The sequence below is a fragment of the Rhinatrema bivittatum genome, chromosome 2 (assembly GCF_901001135.1).
Source record: "Rhinatrema bivittatum chromosome 2, aRhiBiv1.1, whole genome shotgun sequence".
NCBI classification, from domain to species: Eukaryota; Metazoa; Chordata; class Amphibia; order Gymnophiona; family Rhinatrematidae; genus Rhinatrema; species Rhinatrema bivittatum.
The window spans coordinates 669,436,275-669,460,471 of NC_042616.1; the positions used below are offsets into that span (position 1 = coordinate 669,436,275).

Sequence of the window (24,197 nt, forward strand, 5' to 3'; positions counted from 1 at the left end):
GAGAGCCAAAAGAGACCAACTAGTCCATCCAGTCTACCTAGTTAATTTCCTGTCCACGCTGCCAAGGACATACTCCAGCTGCCAGCCAGAGTGAAACCAATTGCAAGATCTCTTTCCTTTAGTACAGCTTTTATCATCTTTCTCATTTATGTTCAACCATCTTAGGGGATTTTGTCTGCTCATTTGCCCATTTAGTTTGCACCCAGAATCCCTCCCACCCCATGTCTATCTACAAAGTTTTGCGGTATTCTTAATAGCTACTAATACTAGCATAGCTGTTGCCCAAATATCTAGCCTCCTCATTCCCCTGAGTAGCCTGCCAGATAGACCTGGTTACTTGTCTGTTTCTAATAAGACTTCTAGTTATTACAGTACTTAACAGTTTGCCAGACAGGTCCAACTGTGTGGGTTTCTGCATTTTTGCTAGGACTTTATTTTACCCTCTGTGTCACTCATTGTGACAGTCCCAAAACCTTTTGTTAAATCATTGGCGTACAGCACTTTAAAAAGACACGCTCCTACGTTGTGCTCCCTCAATTTTAGGTATTGTATTTATCCACCATCCTCTTAAAATCAGTTAGCATTTTAGCTTCCACCACCCATTCTAAGGATGGAGGAGTATCCAACGGTGTTCTAAACATCTACCATCCTTTCCAAGAAAATGTATTTCCTGCTGCTGCTTCTGAGCCTACCCTCCGCAAAATATCATAGAACTGCAGATTTATTTAAAAAAAACAACCAAAAAAACCCCTTATCCACACACATCTATTTTAATTCATTGCAGATTACATCAAACATGCATAGTTAAAAGAAATACAACAATAAGAAAAACATACATAAAAAGAGAGAGATGATTGTACAAAAGTGAACATAACACATTCTGCTACAAAATTTTTACCCCCCCCCCCCCCCCCTTTTTGAAAGATTTCACACTGGAGATAGTTCATAGCTGCTCAGGAAAAAGAATTCCATATCTTTGGCACTGCTAGAAAGAACGCTCTCTGGTTACTTCTAAGCATACTGCGTTCAGTGAAGTTAGTTCAACAAGATTCTTCTCACTAGATCTCAATGTACTGCTTGGTTTATACATTCGCAAAACAGAATTAAGCCAGGGAATTGCTTTGTTTTGTAATAGATTGTGCACTGTGGTAATTATTTTATATTGCACTTTGAACTCTGAACTGGGAGCCAGTGTAAGGAAGATGATACAGGTGTTATATGCTCACACAGTTTTGCTCCTGTTCCCTTCTATTGAGAGACCCCTACTTCTTGTGCAACATTAATACTTTTCAACTATTTAAATGTCTTTTGTGCCTCTTGTCTCTTCTCAAGGGTATTCATATATGGATTTTATATTATGATTGGGCTTTTGGTGCAGAACCTTCACAATTTTGGTAGCCCTTGCTTGGGCTGCTTGCATCACTTAATCATGCTCTACAATCCATCCCTCAATCAGTTTCTAATCCAATCCACCCCTAAACACATTATGTACAACACCAGGCAGGATTTTTTTTTTAAACTGATACTCAGATAAACATTCTGAGATCAGACAGAGTTTTAAGACTTATTCCCATAGAGAGAAATATTTTATGATTTCAGAGTTTTAACCACCTTTTTGAATGTGGCATAATCTATTAGAATGGCAACATACAGAGATGAGTATCAGTCTCTGTGCAAGCTGGACTACAAAATAATGGCACCATTCAGTAGGATCTCTATTCTAAATTAAACAGACACATGATGGAAAATAATGATCCAGGTTAAAACTCTGATTAGCAGCTGCTCGTAACAGCATCAGTCACAATTATTTCTAGTTTCATACTTTAATGCAAGAACATCAGAAATGCAATGCTGGGTCAAACTAAGCTCCATCAAGCCTAGCATCCTGTCACAGACAGTGGCCAGTCCAGGTCACAAAAACTCTGCAGATACAAAAAAAGCACATCTATTTGTTACTCACTCCCAGGGGATAGCAATAGCTTTCTTTAATCTACCTGTCTAATAAATGTTTTATGAACTTTTCGCACAGGAATTTATCCAAACCTCTTTTAAACCCAATTATATTAGTCATTTTGACTACATCCTCTGGTAACAGATTCCAAAGCTTGATTGTGTACTGAATTAAAAAAAAAAAATTACTATGATTTGTTTTAAATCTGCCAGTTGTTAGTTTCTTGTTTAAATATTTTTGAAAGGATAAACAGTTTTTCATTCATGATTTTATAAACTTCTATAATATTCCTTTTTAGCCATCTCTTTTCCAAGGTCAAGAGCCCTAAAATCTGTGCAGCCTCTCATCATAGAGGAACCATTCAATCCCCTTTTTGTCACCCTCTTCTGCACCTTTTCTAGTTCCTGTTTTTTTGGGGGGGTTTTTTAGATGCAGCAGCCAGAACTGCGCACAGTATTCAAAGGTGCAGTCAAACCATGGCTTGATACAGAGACAACATATTTTCCATTTTATTCTCATTTCTTTTCAGATCATTCCTATCATTTTATTTGCATTTTTGACCGCCACCACATACTGAACTGAGGATTTCAACATTATTGTCCACAAGAACTCCAATGTCCTTTTCCTGGGTGACAATTCCCAGTAAAGAATTCAGCACTGGATACCTGAAGTTGGGATTATTTTCCCCTATGTGCATCACTTTGTACTTTTCTGCATTAAATTTAATCTGATATTCAGATTTCCAGTTTCCTAGTCTCAGGAAACCTCTGAGGTACCTCGCAAGCCACTGCTGTTTTAAACAAATCTGAATAATATCATCTGCCAAGCTGATCACCTCACTTGTTCTCGTTTCCAGATCAGATCATTTATAAATACGTAAAACAGCACAGGTCCATGTGGTACTCCATTATCTTTCTCCATCTGGAAAGCTGACCAGTCCGATCTTATTTCCTGTCTTTTAACCAGTTACCAGTCCTCAAAACCCTCTACTGCCTCAGGGTCAAACAGGACTGTAAGCCCCCCTGGGGCTAGGAAAATACCTACCCCCAGGAGAAATACCTGAATGTAATCTGCTTTGAAGTGCCGAAAAGCAGACATATACAAATAAAAAGAACACTGCCTTTCATCCCATGACTTTGCAATTTCCTGAGGAGTCTCTCATGCGGAACTTTTGTAAAATGCCTACTGAAAATCTACACTTTCAAAAATATAAAGTCAACAGATTGGTAAGGCAAGACTTCCCTTTGCTAAAACCATGTTAATTCTTCCCCCATTAAGTCTTGAGTATCTATATGGTCACTGATTTTGTTTTTTAAAATAGCTTCTACCATTTTCCCGGCAAGGATGTCAGGCTCATTGGTCTATAGTTTCCCAGGTTACCCCTGGAGCTCCTCCCTCCCTAGAAAACAAATCTGCTTTCTGTATTTACAGTTGTCATGCTTGCAACAAGAGCCACTAAAATAGTACTCAGGCTGTGCAAATGCACTTAATAGAAAAACAAATTCCAGCTTCCTGCACTAAAGGGTAATTATTTCACTGAAATATTATCAACACCCCCCCCCAAAAAAGTATAGTGTACTCCTGCTAGCAGTTGGAGACGGATCAGATTTCAATCTGACGTCAGCCCCTAGTACATATACCCCTGCAGGAAGTGCAGCTCTTCAGTATTCTCCTCGAAAAGCCGTGTGGATATATGTGTGACTGACTGATTGATTAACTTAATAATTTGGTTAACTTGGATAACTTCATAACTTGGTTAAACGTTAAACTTGATTAACTTGAGCTGGTTGATTAACTATAGCTGGAGACCGCCAGTGTACTCCACCAGAAAGTGTCGACACCCGGCAGGGTGGATGCCCTAGGTAAATGAAAAACATGGCTTACCCTTGAACATTTGAGGGCTCTTTGTGACGGCAGCCAAGGGTGGGATGCTGAGTCCATCTGTCTACACTAAGGAAAACGAAATTATCAGGTAAGTAATTTCTCCATTTCCTAGCGTTTAGCAGATGGACTCAGGACCAATGGGATGTATAAAAGCTACTCCCGATCCGGGTGGGAGGCTGCCCATGACTCACTTAGTATTGCCCTTGCAAATGCTGTGTCCTCCCGAGCCTGAACATCCAGACGGTAGAATCTGGAGAAGGTATGGACGGAGGACCATGTAGCCGCCCTGCAGATCTCGGCAGGTGACAGCATTCTAGTTTCTGCCCATGATACTACCTGGGCTCTGGTAGAATGGGCCGTGACCTGTAGAGGTGGTGGCTTGCCAGCTTCTACGTAGGCCACCTTGATGACTTCCTTGATCCAGCGGGTGATGGTTGCCCGTGAGGCCGCTTCCCCTTGTCTCTTTCCGCTGTGAAGGACGAACAGGTGGTCTGTTTTTCGTATGGGCTCGGACATTTCCAGGTATCTGGATAGGAGTCTGCCGATGTTGAGGTGGCGGAGACTACGCACTTCTTCCGAAATCTTCCGGCCATCCGTCGTTGGTAGCGAGATGGTCTGGTTAAGGTGGAAGTGTGAGACCGTGCGTAGTTGGATGGACCCCGGGGTGAGCCTGAGGAACGGCTCACGGCAGGACAGTGCTTGTAGTTCAGATATCCGGCGGGCTGAACACACCGCCAGCAAAAACACAGTCTTCAAGGTTAACAGGCGAAGGGACAGGCCTCGTAGGGGTCTGAAGGCGGTTCCCGCTAGGAAGTCCAAAACGAGATTGAGATTCCACAGAGGTACCGGCCACTTTAGTGGTGGGCGAATGTGTTTGACTCCTTTCAGGAAGTGTGACACGTCCGGGTGAAGGCTATGCTGTCGCTCTCGCTCTTGGAGCCGTAGCATGACAGGACAGCCACCTGTACCTTGATGGAGTTGAGGGACAGGCCCTTCTGTAGTCCGTTCTGTAAGAATTCCAGGATCACGGGAACTGTGAATGAGCGTGGTTTGATGTTGTGGTCTTTGCACCAGGCTTCAAATACTCTCCAGATTCTTATGTATGTTAGTGATGTGGAGAACTTGCGTGCTCGGAGGAGAGTGTCGATTACCGCCCCTGAGTACCCGTTCTTTCTCAGGCGAGCCCTCTCAATGGCCAGACCGTAAGAGAGAATTGAGCTGGGTCCTCGTGGAGGATCGGACCTTGTTGTACTAGGTCCCTGTGTGGGGGCAGGGGTAGGGGGTTCTCTGCCAGCAGTCTTCTCATGTCTGCGAACCAGGGTCTTCTTGGCCAGTCCGGAGCCACCAGAAGAATTAGTCCCTTGTGTAGGTGTATCTTGTGAATGATTGCGCCCAGTAGGGGTCACAGCGGGAAGGCGTATAGTAGAGTCCCTGGGGGCCAGGGCTGTACCAGGGCATCGATCCCTTGGGACTGCGGTTTCTGCCTGCGGCTGAAGTATCTGGATACTTGGGCGTTGGATCTGTTTGCCAGAAGGTCCATGTCCGGTGTCCCCCACCGATCCACTATTATCTTGAAGGCTGTGGGTGACAGCCTCCATTCTCCTGGGTCTAGACTTTCCCTGCTGAGGAAGTCTGCTGTGATGTTGTCTTTCCCGGTGATGTGGACTGCGGAGATCTCCTGGAGGTTTGCTTCCGCCCCCGCCATCAGGGGGTTTATTTCTAGGGACACCTGTTGGCTTCTGGTTCCCCCCTGCCGGTTGATGTAGGCCACCTGTCGTGGCGTTGTCCGACATTACTCTGACCGCTTTGTTTCGAAGTCTGTGGACGAACCGCATGCAGGCTAGTCTGACTGCTCGCGCTTCTAGGCAGTTGATGTTCCATCCCGCCTCTTCTGCGTTCCACTGCCCTTGGGCATTTAGTTCCTCGCAGTGTGCTCCCCATCCTCGTAGACTGGCATATGTGGTGAGTAGAGTCCAGGTTGGGGAGGATAGTTTTGATCCCCGGCTCCTGTGGCTGGCCTGCAGCCACCACCGTAGCTGGGTCCGAACTCTGCCCGGGAGTGATAGACGTACGTGTAGTTCTGGGTCTGTGGGCTCCACCGTGATAGGAGTGAGCGCTGTAGGGGCCTCATGTGAGCTCGCACCCATGGCACAACTTCCAGTGTGGATGCCATCAGCCCGAGGACTTGGAGGTAATCCCATGCTGTGGGACGAGGATCGTCCAGCAAGGTTTGTAGCTGGTTCCACAATTTTGATCTCCTTGTGGGGGTCAGACTGACCTTGTCCTCTTTGGTGTCGAATCGGACTCCTAGGTATTCCAGCGACTGTGAGGGCTGTAGGGAACTTTGTTTGTGTTGACTACCCATCCTAGGCTTTCCAGTAGAGTTATGACTCTGCTGGTTGCTTGGCGGCTTTCCTCCAGTGACTTTGCTCTGATCAGCCAATCATCCAGGTAGAGGTGAACAAGGATTCCTTCCTTCCTCAGTGTTGCCGCCGCCACCACCACTATTACCTTGGTGAACGTCCGGGGTGCTGTGGCTAACCCAAAGGGTAGTGCCCGGAACTGGTAGTGACGGTTCAGGACTTTGAAGCGTAGGTAGCGCTGATGTTTCTGATGAATGGGGATGTGCAGGTAGGCCTCCGAAAGATCCAGGGATGTGAGAAACTCTCCTGGTTGTATCACCCTTATAACGGATCGTAGGGTTTCCATGCGGAAGCGAGGGATCCTGAGGTGGCGGTTGACCGACTTGAGATCCAGGATGGGCCTGAATGTTCCCTCTTTCTTGGGAAAGATAAAATAAATGGAATAATGGCCAGTATTTATTTCCTGTGGAGGTACTGGGGTTATGGCCTCGAGTGCCAGTAGCTTGGACAGTGTAGCTTCCACTGCCGCCCTCTTGGAGGGGTCGTGGCAGGGGGACTCCACGTACTTGTCCGGAGGGGTTCGTAGGAAATCCAGGTAGTACCCCTTCCGAATGATGGCTAGGACCCACTTGTCTGAGGTTCTCTCGACCCATCTGTGGTAGAATAGGGCTAATCTGCCCCCCTATGGCTTCTTCCCTTGGAAAGGTCAGCTGAATCTCATTGTGGGGTGCGGCTGGGGCCCGTACGCAAGCTGGCTCCCCTCTTGTTGTGCTTGGTCCGAAAGGACTGGTTCCTGCCCGTATGGCGGGCCGATTGATAGTTGTTCCTGTAAGGATTGAAGCGCTGCGAACTTCTGCCCCTGAAGGACCTGGGGAAGGGACGCTAATTTCTCTTTGTATTATCTTCCGGCAGTCGCGGCAATGGGGACTCGCCCCATTTGTCAGCCAGTTTCTCTAGTTCGCTGCCGAACAGGAGGGATCCTTTGAAGGGCATCCTTGTGAGGCGCGTTTTGGAAGATGCGTCGGCCGGCCAGCTTCTGAGCCAGAGTTGTCTCCTGGCAGCCACCGCAGAGGACACTTCTCTGGCCGCTGTGCGCACTAGGTCGGAGGCAGCGTCCGTAGGTGGGACTTCTGGGTAATGGGAGCCTGTGCCTAGGTCTTGAGGGGCCTGGAGCCTGTGGGTCCTCCAGTGGAGCATGTGGCTGGACAGCCTGAGGTTCAGTTTACATTTGAACAAAGGCGTGAATCCCTTTGAAAAACTCCACCCATGATATGGACGCTGGATCAAAGCCGAGGGGCGCTGGTTCTTTGGGGATCACCGTCTGTGGGGGGGGGGGGGGGGGGTGTGTGTCCCCCTGGCTAGGTCCGGGGTGCCCCCTGAGGAGCTGGAACTTGGCCCTGGGTGGGACTAGCCCTGAACTGGATCTCCCAGGGCCTCCTCGCACTGCGTGCACAGGGCGTCGGCCTACTCGCTTTGTGCGGCTCTGATGTGGCATGCTGGGCAGAGGCCTTGCGCTTTAATTTCTGTTCCTGGGGGTGCTATGGTTGTCAGTGCGTAAATCTTGTGCACTCCGGTGCGCTTAGATTGAGCGTGTAAGTTGTGCGCGCGGCTGTGCCGTAGATATGCGCTCGGCTATGTGCTTGCAAGTTATTCGCGCAAGGAATTATGCGCGAGTAAGTCTATGTGCACAAGTGCTTTGTGCGCCTGGCTCGGAGCCGAACGGCGCGGCGAGTAGGCCAAGATGGCGACGGCGAGCACACGGGCAATATGGCGACCCCCACGGAGAGTCTCCACGTGGGCAGACTCTTGGAATAGCCGGGGCCTGGCCCTGCTAGGGTGGATCAACCCGGCGGCACTGGTCCTGGTCGGTGACCTGTGATCGTCCTCGACCATCGGAGACCGGATTCGAGTAGAAGATTTCTACCTTACCTTGTATTTGGCGCTTCCCGGTTTCGTCCCAGGCGGTCTCCGGCTGCGGGGGGAGAGGGCAAATACCTTCACCGCTGCGCTTGAGGGTGCACCCGCTGCCTCTCAGCCGTGCCTGAAGGATCGGGGGCTAGGGTCCTCGCCTCGATTCGGCTGCCGGACCGAGGCTCACCTCCGAGGGACCATGGAAATCACCTCGGGAATCTCAACTGGGGGACGGACCAGAGGGTATCACCGCACGAGAGCGGGGCTCGTCTTCAGGTAGGTTTTCTTCTTTCAATTTTGGGTTTTTCTTCTTTAAATTTGATCTAACGCTTGAGAGCGTGCAGATAGTCCCGAACTGCTATGGAGACGGAAAATGCTGCAGGGGTATATGTACTAGGGGCTGACGTCAGATTGAAATCTGATCCGTCTCCAACTGCTAGCAGGAGTACACGATACCCATTGGTCCCGAGTCCATCTGCTACACGCTAGGAAATGTCCCTTTAATTTTTCCCTTAATGTAAGAAATCACTGTAACCTGTACCATTAAACAATTCAAGGCCAAGCATTGTCAAGACCCTTCTGTAAGATTGTCAGAATATCTCCATGACAAACAGCTAATCCTTCCACAATGATGCAAAAATTTGCCCTACCCTCACAAAAGCTCTCTTTGTGAAATTCTTTTTAGATCTCAACTTTGTTCTAATAACTGAAGATTTTTAATCCCTTCTTGGCTAATCTTGCCCTCTCAAGAACCATGCCATAAGTGAGAACGGAGATAGGTTTCCCATTATTGCCGGTCCATGGCAATAATGGGAAATCTTTATGCCTTGAACATGCAATGGTCAATCCACCATCAGTCTGCAGAAATCAGCATATCATGGTCTTCACGGCCAATCTGGTGCCACTAGGACCTCATATACCTACTCCTTCACGAGCTTCTTTATTACACAGCCTATTAATGGCCAAGGTGGGGAAAAACAGAAAGCAATAATTCCCTTGGCCACTTCTGTATCAACGCGTCTGTTACCTCGCTGCCATAATTCTTTTGTTGGCTGAAGAACCTTCTTGTCTTAGCACTCTGGTTAGATGCCATGAGCACCATTTGTGGTTCACCCCATTTCTGCATTATCTGCCTGAGCATGCAATGGCCTAGCTCCTGGATCTATCAAACTTTGGTCCAGAAACTCTGCTTGCACATTCTCCTGACCTACAATGTGTAATGCTGTAGCAGATTTTCCTCCTACCATGTGAATAGTAGCTCCACTTCCTCCAAAGTTCTTGGCTTTGGATTCCCCTTTGTTTAATGTATGCTACTGCTGTTACACAGTCGCATAGTACTCTGTTACTCACCTAATCACGGACTGAAAAATGGAACAATGATAGCCATATGACTCGACTCTAAGCAATTTATAGACCCCATACTCTTTCTCTGCCCGACCCTGACAAAGAGCACCCTAATCTCTTATAACCGGCATCTGTTGTCTTAATTTCCAGTCTGGGTTCTCCAGTGATATACCCTTCTGCATATATCCCTTCTGCATAAAACTTACTATTAATTTCAGGCAAATTTTAAAAAAGAATTATACATGCAAATGTAACATTTTGTAGTAATTTTCACACCTAATGCAGACAAAATCCTTCTGAACAAATCAAAGGTATATATTATACCAATTTTCAAAAGCCCACTTGCATGGGTAAAGTGCGTTTATATGCGTAAATGCTTTTGAAAATCAGGCCTCCAGCATTATTCAGTTTTATTTGTGCCTCCAACCAAAGCCAAAAAACACGCAAACTTAATTCTGAAGTTAGAAGGAGAGCGAAGTAAGATTGCTGGCCCCATATCTTTTAATGGGAAGTAAGCATTCAGTATTATAGTCTATTTTAATTTATTCCTCTGACAGGTCTAGCAAAGTCAGATAACTGCCTTTTCTTACTGACAAAATAACATGAATGAAGAGATTCCAAATGAAAATAAGGGTAAGCATTTGTTCACCCATATGAAGTCCAGAATAGGTCTGTAAGGGCCTATCCCCTTTTTTTTCTTTTAAGTAAGTTTTGGACTTTCAAAGTATACTGATTAACATCTTCGCTCTTGCTTTTGAAATGGAGCAGAACATAACACTTAGCTTAATTAATGTTCAGTGCTGTCAGTACAGTAATTGTCTTTGTAGGTGATAAACATGGAAAAAAAAATTAATGTGTTAGGTGTTGGGAAAACCAATTTTAGGGCGTAAACATTTTGAATGATATCCAAGCCCTACTAGTCTCTGGCAATGTGGATCCACTCTCTATAAAACATTTGTTCTAGCTTTTCTAGCACCCTCTGTAAAATTTAAAAGTTTGACCTATCCTCTGGAAGACTCTGTGATTTTGATTCATCTAATCTCAAGACTAGCCTTTCAAGTATCTCACCAAATAAACTCTTTGCAAGACATTTTGCCGAGATACAATTTGGAACAAGAACCAGTAGCCTAATGCCAGAGTCATAAAAGCCTTCTAGCTCCTAACAACTAACCAATTCAGCAATCTCATCAGAATAAGTAGCTGTGGATTCAAGCTGAACCACCTGATCTCCATCAAAAAAGCTGCTCATTTCTGCTTAATACGGCTCTTTCCACACTACCAGTGCAGGTGCCATCCGTACAGATAGTTGAAAAACGTAAGGCATAATTCCTTACATGCTGCGCTTCCTTCCACAGGGACAGATAATTTCCTGCTCAGTGGAGAGAATTTGGCATCAACCGATGGCTTCTGAAAACAGATGTTACTTTATCTAAGGTTAGAAGAGCTAATCGTGAAAATAGTATTATATGTCTCTAGCCGGTCTTGGGAAAAGTCTATTCTGAAAGGAGTTTAATCTTCAGTTCTGTAGAGTGTGGAACGGCTATGGATGCCTTCTGTGTCCCTCTCAGTTTGCAGAATTTTCAAACCTAAATTTCCTCTTAGTGAAACAAATTACTGAGACCTCCTATTGCTCAGAAATAATCTCTCCCCCCTACCACCAGCCCCTCCTGATCTATAGAGGGAGAGACTACTGTTTGAGGGAAATAAGTATGCCCTCTTAGCATGTCGTTACTAAATTCCTGTATTTGAGTTGCAGGACATGAAGATTACATAACATTTAATTATATATTTACCTTTTTCTTTAAAGGCTGAAAAGTGTTTAGGATTCTTAAGGATCTGAAGGAGATAAAATCGCAGAGGCAGGGATGCTGGCAGTAATCACTATAACTTTTTTGTAACTTTGTTCCAGCACTTTGAGAGTTAGGAATTCTAAGTGGCTGTGCAGAACATGTAACTCCTCAAGCTGCTCTCAAGATGGTGGCAGTCCAAACACAACAGAAGAAACCATTAGCTGTTCTCTCTCTGCAAGTTTAAAATATGCTTTTGCACTAGTTTCAGGCTAGTAAAGGCCCCAGATTGTAAGCTTGCTCTTTTTGATTTTCACTCTGTTTAATTATCGCATTTGCAAGCTGAATATTATGTGCGCTGTCAGACACTGCTGCCTTTTAACGGTCTCACAAAGCATCGCCATATGAGCTGGCACATGGTAATCCTCAGAAAATCTCTCCCAGCCTTAGGAAAATGCTTTCAATACAAAAGTATCTTTTCCCTTTCTTTTTTTTTTTTTATCATCATAGAATCATAGAAATGACGGCAGAAGAAGACCAAACGGCCCCATCCAGTCTGCCCAGCAAGCAGATTGGATGGTCCGTTTGTGTCTTACCTTAGCCACCTAAAAGCTCTGGTTCTTTTTCTGCCTTTAAATAAATTAAAGGCAAATCTATATAAATAAAAATGTTAAATAGTTTGGACAAAATTGCTAATCTCAGAAACCACTGAACCGATTGCTTTCAAATTTGGACACAACCTTCATTTTGCATACAGGAAGGTTCTTCTGTACTTACATTACAGATATGTCACACCTGTGACAGGTAAAATAGGTTTAAAAAATTTCGAGAAAACAGCGACATCTGCTGGACGTAAGCGCCATCTGTTACACCTTACACTAACACATGCTACACTAATCATTTCGCCAGTCCAGGTCCACGTTTCACTTCCATTTTAACACATTCACGCACTTTTTTTCGCCGGAAGATAACTATTTCCTTTACAGATAAAATACACCCCCCCCCCCCACACACATACCAAATTGATTTACTTCCCACAGCCTCCCAACACTCACAAAACCACCCTCCTACACCCCCCACACACATGCCAAATTTATTTACTTCCCAGGCCCTCACAACACACACAAACCTGACAGAAGTCCGGGAGGCTCCAGCGGGGGCCAGGACCGGTCCGGGACACATCTCCTGCACTACGGCCGTCGGCTGCCAGCAATCAACATGGCACTGACGGCCCTTTCCCTTACTATGCCACTCGGGGACACCAATGGCGGCAGTAGCCCATGTGACATAGTAAGGGCGAGGGCCCCTTGGCGCCATTTTCAGGACAGGCAGCCGGCGGACCTTTGCCCTTACTATGTCAGAGGACCTACCACTGCCAATGCTCCACCCCACCGACATAGTAAGGGCAAAGGGCCGTCTGAACCTGTTTCAGTGCTCGCAGCAGACGGACCAACGCCAATACATCGCTCCCGGACCACTCCTGAATGCCCGCTCCACCGACTGACATTTTTATCAGGTCTCGGGGGGGGGGGGGGGGGGGGCAGGAGAGTGTGGGGTGGTTAGTTTAAGAGAACTTTTCTCATAGGGTTGTTTTTTGGGGGAAGGGGGGAGGTTCACACACAAATACATACACTAAACTTGCACGATCTCTGGAACGCACCAAAATAGCCCTCCCCAGACCACAAAACAAATTTGGAAGTGAAAATTTGGTTAGGCATGCCCCTATTTGGCTACATAATGCGCACAGACGCCCAGGGACAGACCACATATAGCACCAACAATTTTAATTTCCCAGGTCTTGGGAGGGGGCAGGAGGGTGGGGGGTTATTATTTGATTTAAAGGGTTGGGGTGGGGGGTTCCCACAGAAATAGAAAGACAAAGGTTTTCTGATCTGAAGGGTAGGCAGTAGGCGGGGGGAGGTCACAGTGAGGGGAGGGAGAATGAGGGGGGAGGTGAGTGTGAGGGGAGAGAGTTGGAGTGGGGACAGGGGAGGGAAGGGGGGGTGAGTGACCAAGGGGGAGGAGGATGAGTGACTGAGGTAAATGAGCAAGGGGAAGGGGGAGGGAGGGTAAAGAACCTGACTCTGCCACTGCAACGCCTGACCGGGGTACCGCTAATTTGAATAATAAAAGAGCATTACCTTCTCTAGTTTTTTTTTTTTTTTATTGTTCAATCTATTACCACATTCAAGGAATGGGAAGCTTTGAGTCCTGAAAACTGTCAAAGGCATGTTTCACTGCATGGCTTATCAACTGCAGGAGCTTGCCCTCCACAAGCATTTCAGCTCAGAAAAAGGGCATGCTCAAATTACATATTTAGTGCTCTCCCAGAGAAAACAAACCCCATCAGATGGGTAATGAGCTGCGTTGCTGTCCTGGCTTGCTACACTGCAGACAACAATCGGCTGGAGCTTGGCTCTTAAGATAAATTATACTCAAAAATAGTTTAAATGCTGTATTACAAACATGAAATAGCCATAAAAATTATTTTCAATTAAAAAAAACCAAACAAACAGGTCGAGGCTTGTCCACAATAGCTGGAGGCAGAAAACACTGGCTATATCTGGTTCCATGCAGGACATGCATACAGGAGGTGATTTGTTTTTTTTAAACAACTCTGCCTCTAACTGATGGATGAGGGGACTAAAACCATTCGCTCTTGACTAGTGGAGCAGAAGGACAAGGAAATCAGATTTACATCTCTGCATGAACACCGAGGGAAGCATGAATGCCCATTTGAAATATCTTACAGTGAGCAGTACATTGTCACAGAAAATCACTGCGCCAGTTTTTATATTTTTCTTCCCCCACCCCCTTCACACTCTGCTCAAGCAATAGCTAACTTCTTCCATGACAAGGTTGGAAAAGATTAATCTCCAGTTCTCTACCAGGCCCCCTCTACCTTGTCACCTTTTTTCCAAATTCATAAGGAAGGAAACTGCCCAATTTTCTCTCCTCCTCCAAATTCACTGCTTATGCCTGAACCCATTCCAAACAATTACTCATTGCTACCTCCTCTGCAATCATCACCTCTATCACTTGCCTCTGCAACCATCCCTGACAACTTCTAACATGCTATGATGAAACCACTTCTCATATTTCTTCACTGGACCATTCCTACCCTATCAAACCATCTCCCTCCTCTTTACTACATCCATACTCAAGCATGACATTTACCTCCGTTGCCTTGATTGTTTCACATCTCAAAGCAGTGCTTGGTAAACCCTGGGTACCAAGTTACCATGATGACCAGAAAATTTGTGATGTCACCTTTTTACCTCGAGTATCAGTGCTTTCCAAAGCGTACTGCTGAATACCTGACTTCTGGCACCAAAAAGCAATATTATGAAAATTGTTAGAAACTAGATTAAGCATCACAAACAATTATTCAGAGAAGGGCCAGAGGCTTTTCAAATAATTTGCTGACCTCCTACTAGTTGAGTGAATGAATTAGGATTCACATCAAAGAATAAATTGTCTCTGCAAAATTTCTTCAATAAATCTTGTGTAACCATACTAGCTGTACTCACCAAGCTGGTTCTCAATCAGGGCATTATCAGTCAAAGGAATGCGCTGCTTCTTGATCTTGAGGTAACCACGCTTGTAGATGAGTTCCCGCACAGACTTCAGGTTGGGGTAACTAAGACATCAAAAAAGTCATGCTTGAAGTTTGTTTCTGTTAAGAAGAATTTGTACTCCATTCTCAGATAACAGAAAAAGGAAGGTTCAAACCTCTCCTCTCCCTCACTCCCAACAGCAATCACATGATCTTTTCTCTGTCTACATCAAAAGATTAACCCTACAGACAAATCCACATATTTCCTTGAGAAGAAAAAACCAAATATATAAGGGGCCGATGCAATACCGTGCGCAGCGGCTAGCGCGATTGGATGCGCATCCATAAGCCCCAATATAATAAGGGGATTAGCGCGTCCAAATTACCGCATAGCAGCAAATTGTATGCCAGCCTAGGGCTGGCGTGAAATATGCCACACTCAAGGGTGCATTGTAAAAAAAAAAAAAAAAAAATTCCACTTTCTGTGATTCCTCCTAATAGTATCGTTGCGATACTAAGCAGGAGGAATCAAAGCAGATTTAGTAAAAAGGTTTCTGGAAAAAATAATTAAAAAAATGGACGCCCAATAGACACACACAAGATACTCGGTCCAGGCCATGTATCTTGTGCGTGTCTATGCCGGTGGCAGGAGAAAACGGATGCTTGTAAATTGAGCGTCTGTTTTCCCAACCCGCTCGACAGCCACCTCTCCTATACGTCCGATGCAGAGGAGGTGCTAGGGATGCACAAATTTTCCCTAGCAACTCCTTTTTTTGCGCAACCTCTAATTTAAATATTAGATCGTGTGCCCAGGAGAGGTGGCTGGGCGCAAGTTAGGAAAAAAACAAGCACTCAACATTGAGTGCCCGTTTTCTGAGCACAAATATTGCATTGGCCCCTAAGACAGGCAACAAACTGTTCAATAGGTCCACACTATACCAATGAACAATGCTCTACACACACACACACACACAAAAGAAACCAAGTATTATTTCCAGCTGCCATTTGACTAAAAACAACAAACAGCTTCCTATGCAGAAACTGCTTGCCAAATGGCTGATAAAGGAAAGAAAAGGAGAAATTTACTCTTACCTGATAATGTTCTTTCCTGAATCCAGCCAGACTAGTCCAGATGCATGTGTATGGTCCCCAGCCAGCAGATGAAGACAGAGAACAAAGGTTTGCTGACATCACCCCGTATATGTTCACCTGATAGTATTCCTTGTAACAAGCTAAGTAAAACACAAACAATCTGCCCCACCGTCAAACCCAAGGGCTTTCAGGGAACACAAAACAGAAAACATTCAATAAGAAACTTAAAGAAATCTCTCACCTGAATTGAACCAAACCTGGTCCTATTCACAATATAACCAACAAAGCTGTCTTCCAGCAAGCACATCAACCTATAACACTCCAAAATACAATCCAGGATACATACTTTGGCAGTTAAGAAGGGTCTTGGACTGGTCTAGCTAGAGTCAAGGAAATGATCAGGTAAGAGTATAAATGTCTCTTTCTTCTTCATCTAGCCAGATCAGTTCAGATGCCTGGGGAGTATCCCTTAGGACGGAACACTGCCAAACCACTCTCAGGATGGCCATGCCAAATGCTTTCTCTTCCTTGGCTTGAACATCTAGGAGATAATGCTATAAAAATAAATACAGAAAATTATAGAAATTACTTACCTGATAATTTCATTTTCCTTAGTGTAGACAGATGGACTCAGGACCAATGGGTATAGGGTGCTCCTGATAGCAGTTGGAGACAGAGTCAGATTTCAATCTGACGTCAGCACTACATATACCCCTGCACGAGGCTTTGCTCTCCAGTTTTCTCCTCGAAAAGCAATTATGGATATATATGTTTGGATAATTTTTTTGGATAACTTGATTAACTTGAGTAACTTATTGGTTGACGTGGTTTCTAGCTGGAGACCGCCAGGACACTCAACCGAGAAGCGCCGACACCTGGCAATATGCGTGTCTGAACTAGAGATAAGGGTTGGCTTACCTGTGCTTGTGTTGCACTCGGGGGGAGGTTCCCCCCCGAGGATTCTTGATTGCGAGGCAGCCATGGGCGGGGTGCTCAGTCCATCTGTCTACACTAAAGAAAATGAAATTATCAGGTAAGTAATTTCTACATTTCCTAGTGTGTAGCAGATGGACAAAAGCTACTCCCGAACCGGGTGGGAGGCTGCCCGTGACCCATTTAGTATTACCCTTGTGACTGCTGTGTCCTCCTTGGCCTGAACATCCAGGCGATAGAATCTCGAGGTGTGGATGGAGGACCACGTTGCCGCCCAACAGATCTCTGTGGGTGACAACATCTTGGTTTCTGCCTAGGACACTGCCTGGGCCCTTGTGGAATGGGCCTTGACTTGTAGAGGTGGTGGCTTGCCTGCCTCTACATAGGCCGCCTAGATTACTTCTTTGATCCAGCGGGCTATGGTTGTCCGCGCTTCTCCTTGCTTCTTCCCGCTGTGAAGAACGAACAGATGGTCCGTCTTTTGTATAGGTTCCGATCTTTCCAGGTATCTGACTAGGAGACTGCCGACATTCAGGTGGCGAAGGAGGCGTGAGTCTTCCAAGTCCTTATGCTCGTCTGGAGATAGCAGCGAGATGGTTTGTTTTAAATGGAAGTGATAAACCACCTTTGGCAGGAAGGAGGGTACCGTGCGCAGCTGTATGGATCTCGGTGTGAATCTGAGGAACGGCTCCCGGCATGATAGTGATTGAAGTTCGGAGATTCGATGGGCTGAGCAGATTGCCACGAGGAACGCAGTCTTCAAGGTCAGGAGCCGTAGGGACAGACTGAGAGTTGGTCTGAACGAAGCTCCCGCTAGGAAGTCTAACACTAGATTGAGATTCCATAGGGTTATCGGCCACTTTAGGGGTGGCCAAATGTGCTTGACCCCTTTTAAGAAGCGGGAGACGTCTGGGTGGGCCGCTAGGCTGGTGCCGTCCACCCTAGGTCTGAAGCTGGTCAGAGCAGCCAGTTGTACCTTGATGGAGTTGAGGGACAACCCTTTGTTCACGCCGTCCTGCAGAAATTCCAGGATCATGGGGATTTTGTCTGACCGTGTAAGGATGTCGCGGTCCTTACACCAGGCTTCAAATATTCTCCATACTCGTATATATGTTAAGGAGGTGGAGAACTTGCGCGCTCGGAACAGTGTGTCAATCACTGGTCCTGAGTATCCACTCTTTTTCAGGCGAGACCTCTCAATGGCCAGAACGTGAGAATCTCGTTAGGTCTTCATGGAGGATCGGTCCTTGCTGAAGTAGATCCCTGTGTGGAGGTAGGCGTGGAGTGTTTCCCGCCAGAAGTCTTCGCATGTCCGCGTACCACGGTCTTCTTGGCCAGTCCGTGGCCACTAGAAGTACCAGCCCTCTGTGGTGTTCTATCTTGCAGATGATTCCGCCCAGTAGCGGCCATGGAGGGAAGGCGTACAGTAGGTCCTCCTGTGGCCAGGTCTGGATGAGGGTGTCGATTCCCAAGGACAGCGGCTCCAGTCTTCGGCTGAAGAACTTGGGAACCCGGGTGTTGGACCCAGTTGCCAGAAAATCCATGGCTGAGGTTCGCCAGTGGTTTACTATCCACTGGAAGGCTGCTGTAAGACAGTGTCCATTCCCCTGGATCCAGACTCTCTCTGCTGAGGTAGTCTGCAGTGACGTTGTCTTTTCCCGCGATGTGGGCAGCTGATATCCCCTGTAGGTTTGATTCTGCCCACGTCATTAGGGGCTCTATTTCCAGAGACACCTGCTGGCTTCTGGTTTTCCCCGGCGGTTGATGTAGGCCACTGTTGTGGTGTTGTCCAACATGACTCTGATTTGCCCCGGAGTCTGTGGCTGAACCGTAGGCAGGCTAGTCTGACTGCTCGGGCTTCCAGTCGGTTTATGTTCCTTGCCGACTCTTCTTTGTCCCATTGCCCTTGAGCCGTTAGCTCCTGGCAGTGGGCTCCCCATCCCCGCAGGCTCGCATCCGTGGTGAGCAAGGTCCATTCTGGTGGGGATAGGCTTGTTCCCTCGCTCAGATGGTCTTCTTGTAGCCACCATTGTAGTAGGTTCCGAACCTTCGCCGGAAGCCAGAGGGGGGCGGAATAGTTCTGAGTCATCGGGTTCCACTATGACAGTAGGGAATGTTGTAGGGGCCACATGTGGGCCCTTGCCCACAGGACAACTTCTATGGTTGATGCCATGAGTCCAAGGACTTGGAGATAGTCCCATGCCGTGGAGAGAGTGGAGTTCAACAATGCTCGTAGTTGTTCCGTCAATCTCCTTCTCCTTGTAGGGGGAAGGGTGAATTTGTTCCATTTGGCGTCAAACCGGACTCCCAGGTACTCTAGGGATTGGGAGGGCTGCAGGTGGCTCTTGGGTGTGTTGACGACCCACCCGAGGTTCTGCAGTAGTTCCATGACTCTGGTGGTTGCTTGATGGCTTTCCTCTGGCGATTTTGCTCTGATCATCCAATCGTCCAGGTTTAGGTGCACGAGGATCCCTTCTTTCCTGAGTGTTGCCGCTACCACCACCATGATCTTGGTGAACGTTCGGGGAGCCGTAGCTAGCCCGAACGGTAGGGCCTGGAACTGGTGGTGATGGCCCAATACCGCAAAGCGTAGGAAACGCTGATGGAGGCGATGGATTGGTATGTGGAGATAGGCTTCTAACAGATCCAGGGAGGTCAGGAATTCTCCCGGTTGTATTGCCTTTCTGACAGAACGCAGGATTTCCACGCGGAAGCGGGGTACCTTAAGGTTGCGATTGACGGTCTTGAGGTCCAGTATGGCCGGAATGTTCCCACTTTCTTGGGCACAATAAAGTAGATGGAATAGTGCCCAGAATTTTGTTGGTGCGTGGGCACCGGTGTTATTGCCTTCAGGGCGAGTAATTTTGATAGTGTGGTTTCCACTGCCTTCCTCTTGGAGGGGTCGTGGCACGGAGAAATCACAAACTTGTCCGGGGGGGATGCTGTGGAAGTCCAGGTAGTATCCCTCTCAGATGATGGATAGGACCCAATTGTCGGACGTTATTTCGACCCATCTTTGGTAGAATAGGGCAAGTCTGCCCCCTATGATCTCTTCTTGTAGATGGGTCTGCTGATTCTCATTGCATGTTGCGGCTGGGGCCTGGTCCCGAGCCGGCTCCTCGTTTGTTGTGTCTGTTCCGAAAGGACTGCCCTTGCCGGCAGGCTTGGTAAGTGTTTTTGTATGGTCTATAACGCTGGGATCCTCTGCCCTTGGGTTCCCGGGGAGAGGGGCGTTGGTTCCTCTTGTTCCTGTCCTCCGGTAGACAGGGTACTGGGGACTCGCCCCATTTGTCGGCTAATTTGTCCAGGTTGCTTCCAAATAGGAGTGTTCCTCTAAAGGACATTCTCGTGAGCCTAGTCTTAGAGGTCGCATCGGCTGACCAGCTTCGGAGCCAGAGCTGTCTTCTGGCTGCCACTATGGACGAGAGACTCCTGGCTGAGGTGCGTACCATGTCTGAGGTCGCATCCATGAGGAATGATATTGCTAGGTCTAATGCTTCGATTGGCGTAGTTGTGTCCCTGGCCATAGCCAGGCAGGCGCGTGATACCACGGCGCAGCAGGCAGCGATCTGTAAGGTCATAGCTGATACATCCTAAGACTGCTTGAGGATGTTTGGGTTTCTAACGCTGTGCAAGCATGTGTGAAGTCCTGAACTGCTATGGAGACGGAAAAAACTGGCGAGCAAAGCCTCGTGCACGGGTATATGTAGTGCTGACATCAGATTGAAATCTGACTCCGTCTCCAACTGCTATCAGGAGCACACTATACCCACTGGTCCTGAGTCCATCTGCTACACGCTAGGAAAACCATGTTTCCACCTTGCAAATCTCATCCGGCAATTTCAAATGACGCTTGGCCTATGCTGCCTGTGCTCTGGTAGTGACAGCCCTCAAAAGCTTAGAAGAGTGAAATCCCCATCAATGTAGGCCACCTCTATAGTCTCCTTAATCCACTGAGCAATCAAAGGCACTTCACCCTTCCTGGGACTATAAATAGCACAAAGATGATCAGATTTCCTGAAATCATTAGTCACCTTCAAATACTGAAGCAAAATCCTTCTGACATCTAGACGATGCAACCAACCAAACTCTTCCCTGCATGACTCCTCCTAGAAAAAGGGCAGACAGACCACTTGATTGAGATAAAAAGGTTGACACCATTTTTGGAATAAATGATGGCACTGTGTGCATACACACAACTTTACCTGAAAAACAATATTTGCAGCTCAAAAGTACACATTGCAGAACAAATTGCCACCAAACAAAAAACTGACTTAACAGTGAGATACTTGAGAAACACCTTTCTTACAGGCTCAAACTGCTGAACATTGAGGAAAGAGAGACTAAATTCAGATCTCAGGCAAGAAATAACTCTCTAACCGGAAGCCAAACACCACCTCAAAGGACCCGAGTAATGTCAGGATAGGCAGGCAGAGCTGCTCCCCAAATGACCTCTGAAACAGAGAATTAATGACTTACCCTTAATTCAAGCCTTCCTGCAAAAAGTCCAAAAGAATTGGAACCAAGGCTCTCCTGGTCACAAAACTCTGCTTGAACACTGGTTCTCAAAAACTCTCCAGATTATTATATACCCCAGGGACACATATTTTCCTGGCATGTACACCCCTTGAGAATAATCTTTAACTAAATGAGTCCTCTCAAGGGCCAAGCTGTAAGAAAACACCAAGCTGGGTCCTTCATGCGCCAGTGGACCTTGGACCTACAAACCTCTGGACTGAGGAACCACCACTGGGTTTCCCTCCAACATTCTCACCAGATCTGTGTACCAAGGGTGTCTTGACCAATCTGGAGCTACTACAATCATGAGGGCCCAATGCTCTGAAAGCCTATGCAAGGTCCCATCCATCAAGAGCCATGGAGGAAACACACAGATGACCCCTTTCTGGCCATTTCTAAATCAGGGCATCCAACTCACTCTTTTTCCTTCATTCAACTAAAAAAAAACCAAAAAAAAAAAAACTGCTCACCTTGGCTTTGTTGCGGGAGGCCATCAAATCCATCACAGACTGTCCCCAATTGTCCTTTTTCAACAAGTCAGCCCCCTCTGACAGGGAGCACTACCCTGGATCCAGAGAGAGTTCCGGCTGAGAAAATCTGGATGCACATTCTCTACTCCTGCATCCTCATATACCTGTCCTCCCACTCCATCAACTGGGTTGCCTCTTGTGCTACTTGCAGACTCCTGTTCCTTCACCTGTGCTACTGCTGTTGCACTGACTGACAGAATCCCTGACCACTTGCCACTTCAGAAGAGGAGCAACGTGCAAAAGTGCCCTCCTTACCTCCGTTTACAAACAACTAATTGCCCACTTAGACTACTCTGTTGACCAGACACCCGAACTATCTGTCCCTGATAATGCACTCGCCAGCCAAGATGACTGGCATTGTCTGTCACCATAATTCACAGGGAGGTGGGGGAGAGACTCCAAGTCTACCTCAATTTCCAGATTCCTGAGAACCAACTACCAATCCAAGCTCTGTCTGACCTGCTTCAGCAATGACAACTTCTTGGAGTCGACTCGAGACTGGGGAGGACCACCTGCAGGCCAATACAGTAAAAAAAATACGGGAGAGCCGGCGCTCATGTTAAGTGCCCCCTCTCCCGACGCACACCCAGGCACCTGTCCTACCGCTGTTGCGTTGTCCAACATCACGCGGACTACCTGACCCTGGAACGGCTAAATTGCAGACACCCTAATCTGACCGCTCGTGCTTCTAGGCGGTTATGTTCCAGCATGCCTCCTCCTTGGTCCATTGCCCCTGGCTTCAATTCCTGACAGTGAACGCCCCACCCTCAGAGACTCGCACCCGTCATGAGGACCAGCCAGTTCAGTGGGGACAGGCTTACACCCTTGCTTAGGTGAACTTCCTGTAGCCACCACTGCAGCAGAGAACATACTTCCATCTCTTGGTGGAGGCGAATCGAGTAGTCTTGAGACAGTGGGTTCTAACATGCCCTCACCCACGGTACTACCTCCAGGTTGACACATTGTGTTCGTCAACCGACACTCTTGGCACATCAGTTTCCCCATCCTCGAGGGAGGGAGGAAGACTTTGCCCTACTTGGTGTCGAACGGACTCCCAGGTACTCTAAGGACTGGGAGGACTTGAGGCTGCTCTTGTCCATGTTCATGACCCAACCCTGCTGGTCACCTGGAGGCTCTTTTCCAATGACTTTGCCCAGATCAGCCAGCTGTCTAAGTAAGGGTGCACCAGGATCCCTTCTTTCCTCAATGCCACCGCCACGACCACCATAATTTTGAAGAATGTTCTGGGGGCAGTTGCCAGGCCAAAAGGCAACGCCCAGAATTGATAATGGTGGCCCAGTACCACTAAGCATAGGAAACGCTGGTGGTCTTGATGAATTGGGACATGAAGGTAGGCCTCAGAGAGGTCAAGAACTCTCCTGGTTGTACGGCCATTATGATGGAGCGAAGAGTTTCCATGCATAAGTGAATTATCCGCAGATGACTATTGACACTCTTGAGATCCAGGATGGGTTGGAATGAACCCTCCTTCTTGAGTACGATGAAATAGATGGAATAACGCCCCATATTTTCCTGAGGTGTAGGTACCGGGGTTATAGCCCTCAAACTGAGAAGCCTTATCAACATGGATTCCACTGCCAGTTTTTTTTTGTGCTGGGAGTGGCAAGGTGACATCATGAACATATCCCGAGGTATGCTGCAAAATTCCAGAGCGTATCCTTCTCTTATGATGTCCAGTACCCATTTGTCTGACGTGATCTCAACCCACCACTGATAGGGGGCCGACTATCCCTCTTCTATCTCCTCGTCCCGTGGATGGGTCGGTCAAACTTCATTGGGAAATTAAGGTCGAACCTGAGCCCAAACAAGTTCCTCTTTTTGGTTGTCGGCTCTGAAAGGACTGAGACCTTCCCGAGGGCTGAGATGTCTGAAATGACGAGTTTCTGTATGGCCGGAAGTGCTGGGAGCCCCTGGTCTGACCCCCTCATGGACTATCTTCCGGTAGCCGAGGCACTGGAGAGTCACCCCACTTACTGGCTAGCTTTTCCAATTCTCTTCTGAATAGGAGAGATACCTTAAAGAGCATTTTTGTGAGGTTTGCCTTAAAGGTCACATCTGCTGACCAATTTTGCAGCCATAGCTGTCTTCTGCCCGCCACTACTGAGGCTACTCCTCTGGCCGAGGAATGCACTAGGTCAGAGCTTGCATCTGCCAGGAAAGGCCACGGCGGACTTGATCCCTCTCTCTGGGATGCACCCCTGAGCCTTCTGCCCTCTCGAGAGAGAGAAGCAGACACGAATGAGCCACCAGGGCACAACAGGAAGCATTCTGGTGTGTCATTGTTGTTGCATCAAAGGCTTGCTTAAG

General features: G+C 47.2%; 1 protein-coding gene across 1 annotated transcript in view; it reads right to left on the minus strand.

Annotated features, from left to right (window-relative positions):
* RPL7 (ribosomal protein L7) overlaps positions 1-24,197 on the minus strand; it is a 55,576-nt gene that overhangs the window by 14,730 nt on the left and 16,649 nt on the right. The window contains exon 5 of the mRNA XM_029591475.1: positions 14,771-14,880. Coding sequence (XP_029447335.1) covers positions 14,771-14,880 — 110 coding nt within the window. The remainder of the gene's footprint in view (positions 1-14,770; positions 14,881-24,197) is intronic.